General features: G+C 40.4%; 1 protein-coding gene across 2 annotated transcripts in view; it reads right to left on the bottom strand.

The window, feature by feature from the left end:
- Positions 1–6,786, bottom strand: part of LOC106562045 (coiled-coil domain-containing protein 102A) — a 79,484-nt gene extending 72,698 nt beyond the window's left edge. Inside the window, exon 1 of one of the 2 annotated variants that reach the window (XM_014126581.2) lies at positions 6,447–6,786. In XM_014126581.2, the coding sequence (XP_013982056.1) occupies positions 6,447–6,744 (298 nt within the window). In that variant the 5' untranslated portion in view covers positions 6,745–6,786. Of the gene's footprint in view, positions 1–6,359 lie in introns of both variants that reach the window. The other variant, XM_014126580.2, reaches the window with a different exon arrangement.
- Positions 6,787–7,915: the final 1,129 nt, after the last annotated feature.

Raw genomic sequence — 7,915 nt, forward strand, 5'->3', positions numbered from 1 at the left:
TTATTTATGTTCAAAATAATATATATTTTGTTAATTCAGTGGGTGCGGCTTATATTCAGGTGCGCTTAATAGTCCGGAAATTACGGTATTATGTTTTGTTTTCTAACAACAGTTTGAATTGAGGTGTGTTCCACCTCCTCATGAATTCACATAGAAGTAGCCCATTTCACTGTTAGACTGTAGGCTTTAATGAGCAGGACAAACTTCTCTCTTCCAAGAGAGCCCAAGCACTTCCCCAGTGTTTCCCCAAATTAAGTACGCAGACATTTTCGCAGTCTTGCACAAATTTCCCCCCCCCAGCACATTTTCTGGCTGGTGCGTTGTCTTTATTGTTGTTTTCCTTACAAATAATAACTTTGGACATGTGTGAGTTCCTATCAAAGTAAGTGCCTTATTTTCTGAATATCATGTTGTAATTTCTACTGTAGCATACCGTATGTATGGAGCATAATATATTTACTGTTTTATTCATGTTTTCAAGGACTGGTGACAAATCCTGCATTTCGATTCTTGCATAGATTGTAATGAACACATATGATGTGTGTAAAATACTTTTTTGAACGTTGTATGGGTTAAGAACAGCTAATGTTAAGCTATTTGCCTGCTGTCAGACCAAAGATGTTATAACAAAATGAGGTGAAGGGATAGTTTGCTCATCTTTCGAGTAAACTTCCAGAAGTGAATGAAGGGAAGTGAATGATGGGGGGTGACACACTCCCTTCAACATGCATACTAGAGGTCGACCGATTATGATTTTTCAACACCGATACCGATTATTGGAGGACCAACAAAGCCGATACTGATTAATCGGCCGATTTCTTTTATTTATTTGTAAAAATGACAATTACAACAATACTGAATGAACACTTATTTTAACTTAATATAATACATAAATACTATCAATTTAGCCTCAAATAAATAATGAAACATGTTCAATTTGGTTAAAATAATGCAAAAACAAAGTGTTGGAGAAGAAAGTAAAAGTGCAATATGTGCCATGTAAAAAAGCTAACGTTTAAGTTCCTTGCTCAGAACATGAGAACATATGAAAGCTGGTGGTTCCTTTTAACATGAGTCTTCAATATTCCCTGGTAAGAAGTTTTAGGTTGTAGTTATTATAGGAATTATAGGACTATTTCTCTCTATACGATTTGTATTTCATATACCTTTGACTATTGGATGTTCTTATAGGCACTTTAGTATTGCCAGTGTAACAGTATAGCTTCCGTCCCTCTCCTCGCTCCTACCTGGGCTCGAACCAGGAACACATCGACAACAGCCACCCTCGAAGCAGCGTTACCCATGCAGAGCAAGGGGAACAACTACTCCAAGTCTCAGAGCGAGTGACGTTTGAAACGCTATTAGCGCGCACCCGCTAAGTAGCTAGCCATTTCACATCGGTTACACTAGCCTAATCTTGGGAGTTGATAGGCTTGAAGTCATAAACAGCGCAATGCTTGAAGCACAGCAAAGAGCTGCTGGCAAAACGCACGAAAGTGCTGTTTGAATGAATGCTTACGAGCCTGTTGCTGCCTACCACCGCTCAGTCAGACTGCTCTATCAAATCGTAGACTTAATTATAACATAATAACACACAGAAATACGAGCCATTGGTCATTAATATGGTTGAATCCAGAAACTATCATCTCGAAAACAAAACGTTTATTCTTTCAGTGAAATACGGAACCGTTCCATATTTTATCTAACGGGTGGCATCCCTAAGTCTAGATATACCTGTTACATTGCACAACCTTCAATGTTATGTCATAATTACGTACAATTCTGGCAAATTAGTTCGCAACGAGCCAGGCGGCCCAAACTGTTGCATATACCCTGACTCTGCGTGCAATGAACGCAAGAGAAATGACACAATTTCACCTGGTTAATATTGCCTGCTAACCTGGATTTCTTTTAGCTAAATACGCAGGTTTAAAAATATATACTTCTGTGTATTGATTTTAAGAAAGGCATTGATGTTTATGGTTAAGGTACAGTCGTGCAACGATTGTGCTTTTTTCGCAAGTGCGCTTTTGTTAAATCATCCCCCGTTTGGCGAAGTCGGCTGTCTTTGTTCGGAAGAAATAGTCTTCACAGTTCGCAATGAGCCAGGCAGCCCAAACTGCTGCATATACCCTGACTCTGTTGCAAGAGAAGTGACACATTTTCCCTAGTTAAAAGAAATTCATGTTAGCAGGCAATATTAACTAAATATGCAGGTTTAAAAATATATACTTGTGTATTGATTTTAAGAAAGGCATTGATGTTTATGGTTGGAGCAACGTGTACCTAAGCGATTATATGCAACGCAGGACAGGCTAGATAAACTAGTAATATCATCAACCATGTGTAGTTAACTAGTGATTATGATTGATTGATTGTTTTTTATAAGATAAGTTTAATGCTAGGTAGCAACTTACCTTGGCTTCTTGCTGCATTCGCGTAACAGGCAGTCTCCTCGTGGAGTGCAATGTAAAGCAGGTGGTTAGAGCGTTGGACTAGTTAACTGTAATGTTGCAAGATTGAATCCCCGAGCTGACAAGGTAAAAATCTGTCGTTCTGCCCCTGAACAAGGCAGTTAACCCACCGTTCCTAGGACGTCATTGAAAATAAGAATGTGTTCTTAACTGACTTGCCTAGTTAAATAAAGGTAAAAAAAATGTAATTTTCTTTTTAAAAATCGGCCAAATCGGTGTCCAAAAATACCGATTTCCAATTGTTATGAAAACTTGAAATCGGCCCTAATTAATCGACCATTCCAATTAATCGGTCGACCTCTAATGCATACCGCAAACAGACCAAACTCATCTTGTCTCCTCTTCCTATCTTTGGTTGGGGCGAAAAAACAAATATGGCGGCGCGCACAAACTACTCATCATCGGATTACTTGAACGTTTTTTTACTCAATTATTTCGATCAATAGTGACCTCACCTGTGATGTGATGAATTGTAAATAGTAATTGCTATTAGCTCATTCATATTATGGCTTCTGTCAGCCGAGCCACAGCGCTAGGACTAATGTAGCCTACATTTTCCGGTTTGGATGATTGTGTTACGCTGTCGATACTTCTGTGAATGTCTGAACATTGCATCCAAAAATAAACTGGTCACATTCAGGACATAACGTTGTAAGGACTGTGTTTATGCAAAATGTTTCTGTTAAAAAACAGTGTTGCCAGCTCAAACGCTGACTGTTGCGTCAATCGAAACTGGACGTTCTAAATAACTGTTCTAATTGGTTTGAGCGTACGCTGCAGGGACCACTGTAGAATGATCACACCCGTGTGTTGGTACGTGTCAAAGCGTTAATGAGCTTCTGGATCAGTCATTAAGCCAAGCCTCAGACTGTATACCCATCCTAAGACTGATGATATGAAGACAATAAGCATGGTCATGGGGCTGGCTGAGATAGCACTGCAATCGGAGCTTCTAGACATCAATCTGTCATAGGGTCTCTGTCCCTGACCATGAATTTACCAGCGCAGAGCTGATAGAGGAAATGGCTCCTTAAACATGTATTAACAGTCATTACTTATTGCACCCAGTGCCACAGAGATCTACTGCCGTCAGCTCTGATTGGTCACTTGTTTTTCTTCTGGACACGTCTTCCAGTCGGGAATAAATAACAATAGTTATAGATCTCCTGTTGACAGCAACTTGACTTCAAAGCCCAAAGACATGTCAGTCAAATAACTGGATTAGAGAGAGAGAGAGGTTAGGGGGGGAGAGAGAGAGCGAGAGATAGAGAGCGAAGGGGGCTTGAGGGGAGAGCAAACACCACGAGAGGGTAAAGAGCTGGGTGTGGAGGAATGGAATGCATTTAGCGAGGATGATTGTAGGTACACTGTCAATTTGGCATGCAGGCTACATACCAATTGCTCTTGATTTCACCGAAATAAACAGAGTATAGCCTCCAGTATTTATCCTGGACATTCACTAAGAGTAGCCATGCTAGACTTAACCACCATTACTCTATGAGCCATTGTTATAGTCGGACATTGTTTATGTAAGTGTTGAGATGGGTGGAGAGGTATTGGAGGATGTTGATATTCCACACAGGAAATAAGACCAAGGAGAGGTATTTTCAAAGCCAAAGGCATAGTCTACTCTACATATAGCGTAGAGTCTTTGGGTTTTCAGAAAAGCGGTACATCAATCCTGTGTAGTTATTGTTACTACTCACACACACACGCACACACAGACAGATTCAGAATATCAGTTCACAGACTCACAGTCTGATGCATGTGGCATGCAAGCAGATGGGTCTCTGCTATCCTAAAAATGGGGTGTTGTCATGACAACCACACATGGTGGAGCTGTCCATCTGCATGTGTGTGTGTGTGTGTGTGTGTGCGTGCGTGTGTGTGTGAGAGAAGAAACCCACTAGAGATGTGAATTATCTCAGTATTTGGGTCTGTCTGGTTAGCTGACCCATGCATCAGGTAGCCTTTAAGTAGCTTACTAAAGCAAGCCCAGTTAGAGTTAGGACATTCATTCAGGGGGTTATGTGCCTGAATGTTGGGAGTAAGGTTGTAAAGAAAAGATCAGCTGGTCTCATCCCCATCATCCTCATTCTTGTCATCTTCATCAACAGTCATCCAGTAGGTAGGCAGACTATAGTAGGCTAAACAGGGACATCACTGGGGTGGACAACAACCAGAGTGGCAAGGGTTTCAGTGAGCATGTCTCACTCAGCCCCAAGCCTGGTTAGTCAAGACAGGAGCAATGAGAAAATAAGCGGAATAAAGGGGAGAAAGAGAGAAATCATGACATCTGTGGGCGACAAGAGGCCTCAAGATTATTTTGAAAAGAGGTGGAGGTGGACAAAGGGGAACATGGTGAGAGTTATTGGGCCGGCTGTACTATAAATCCATTTTCACTTTTCCGCAAGATTTTATTTAAATGCTCTCTACTTGAACTATTTTTAAAACGGAAACCAATATGCAAAGATGACAAACTACCATTATAATTTAGAATGATGGGATTTATCGTGGAAGAATATTTTCTGTGGCCTTGGAGTTGCTATTACAAGTGTGGAAAATGTGAGAGTGACCTGGGCTTAATAAAACTTGTCTGGCCTCACGTTAACACTGTTTTGAAGTGGAAAACCAAGGGTGTGTTTTTTAAGATGGGTGTAAAGGCAGATGGCCTAGACCCAGACCCAGCCTGGAGGAAAAAACATGTTTTTAAAAACCTGAAGGCTATGTCTATTCAATCAAAACCGCTTGGTATATTTGGGAAGGGGAAAAGAGATGAATGAGAGATGAAGAGAGATACATGGAGATAGAAAGAGGAATGGAGTTCACTTGAAAACAAACCATAATAAACATGTCCCATTGATTCAATGTGACTTTCACAGTATTATGGAAAATATAACAACAAAAAACATGTAACGCAGTACCCTAAAATATGATTCTACAGAATAGTAGGCTACAGAGCTGGCATCATCTTCTGGGAAACACCCATTCATTACAAACAAACAAAATTAAAAAGAAGGGAAAAGTTGCATGCAAGCCATGTAACAATGGAATTTCCAACAAAGTAGGCCTAGACAAAAATGTCTATTTAGAAAAAGATCATGCAGAAATTTCCAGTCCTGTAGAACTAACTTCCATGCTGATTTTAACACAGTTAACACAGTTAACATCATTTTAACATCATTTAACACATTGACAACAATGATGGCACAAAACTTTCAGCAGATGGATTCCCCAAGAACGATACCTCTGAATGTAAAAAACGTGTCACTCCACAAACCTGTTATTCTGTGTCATTCAACGGTATCATTCAACAGTCCTCTAAAATTCTCGTGGCAAATACTGTAGTGTAGCATGATTGTTTCTTCAATAAGAGATACAGTATCAATCAAACCTCTGAACTTGTCACTTTGTTGTGAGATTGTAACACACGCGCCTCGTTATAAACGAGTTATACGTGCGTCATTGCAGTTCATAAGCAAAGCCATTTCACAGGGGAAATATCGGTCAACTCAAACAGAGAAGAATTTACCCCCTGACAGCTACAATACTACTAGCGAGCTAGGTGGAGTGACGAAAAATATCATTCCATTATATCAACTTCATGATGTGGTCATTCTGTAGTAAAAGCGAGCAACGTTGGGTTTGTAACAATGTATCAACATTGTCAAGTTAGTCAACACACAGACACACGTATTATATTAATTCATGAATGTTGAATAATATCCATGCACACACAAGGACAGAAAGGGATCAGACTAGGCTTTCCTGCATGGAATTCTGCCGTGTTGTCTGTCATTTGACACCCCAGTGTTGAAAGCAAGCTGTGGCTTTTTAAGTGAAACTAGCTGTCCACTGCAGAATAAAACACATATATGCACATACCTTTTATAATGGCACAGTTTATTCTAAATGCCACTTGAAGCGATATTTGTTGGATAGAAGTCGCTATTCTCTCCTCGCTAGTCTTACCGTCATTCTTCCGACAGGAATTTTTCCTTGGGAATTGGAGGTATGGCTGACCGAGTGGGGAAGCGAAAATGGGTGGGAACTGGAGATGAGGGCGGCGGCAAAGACGACGCTTTGAAACCGTCCATCTAGCCCACTGACAGTTTGAGAATTTCCTTAAATATGGAACGCCGTTTGGGTCTTTGCTGTCCCCCTCAAAAATATACACGTCAAATAACACTATCTGACGTGTCGAGTAAGCTTGTCGACCAATCAGGACCCGAATATGACTGCAGGTCACATAATAATTGAACACGTTCATTCGTTGTCGACGTAATTATTGCACATTGATTACACTGTCACTAGTATTTCATATGTCACAACGATGCACGGATACGTATGCTATGACGCTGGTCAAGTTTTGTCTGGCGCCGGTGCCGGTGCCGCACGAGCGTAGACACACTTCCCCAAACTCTGGACAGTGCTGGTCGTTAAAAAGCTAGCTGATGGACGCAAACAATGTTCTTCACCAAAAACATAGCAAACGACATAATCTGTTTCAGTAGCTATAGTTAGCTATCGATCTAGCTAAGTGTCATCATGTAAAATAGCCCTAATTTATAAGACTGTTCTTATTTGATTAATGGTGGTCGGACCCACCTATGTGAAGCTAGCCACAATAGGGGAATTTGTGGTTTGCCTTTAAAATAAAAGTGTCTCACTGATAGTCATGCAAATAATACAAATAGTGGAATCATGCCATAATGGAATAGATCATGCTAAACGAGTTTGGAATGTTCTTATATAAAATCAACAAAAGGCAATAATTTGTTAATTTGACAAAAATCTGTTGAAATCACACTGGACGTATTAGACTAGAATTGCATTGAGGGCATACTTATTTCTCTTTACAGCCTTCGCTATGGATTGTGGATCATTGACAGTCTACTCAGTGACACCCACAGAACATTAGCGTCGTAGCTCTTATTGCGGGACTCTGAAACCACTGTGAATTGAGCCACATTTATTGTACCAGTCAACCTACTATGTTGTATTGAACACTATTCCAGAGGAAAAACAATATGACCTGGATGTTTTGGAGCCTGATAACTCCTGAGGAGGACTTTGGGGGGAAAAAAGCACTTGGGTAATGAGTAGGCTGATACCCCATTTCATTGATCCCCAATCGTTATGTAAGGCTGTACAGTGCAATAAGACTGTCAATACACACAATAGGCTGACTGGCGAGGTGATTTCCCACAGTCAAAGTCCTGCAATAAGAGCTACGACGCTAATATTTCCGTAAACTCTTCACAGTTGTGTTCTCTGGGTGTCACCGAGTAGACTGATACCCCATTTCATTGCTCCACATTCCAACACTCCAACCATGTTTAACATTATCAATTCTAAATATGGCATGATTTCACCAGTTGTAACCTTTTCCATCACTTTCCAAGAGGGATTTTTATATTAAAGGCGAACCGCAAATAATT

This window comes from Salmo salar, chromosome ssa11 (genome assembly GCF_905237065.1).
Source record: "Salmo salar chromosome ssa11, Ssal_v3.1, whole genome shotgun sequence".
Lineage (NCBI taxonomy): Eukaryota > Metazoa > Chordata > Actinopteri > Salmoniformes > Salmonidae > Salmo > Salmo salar.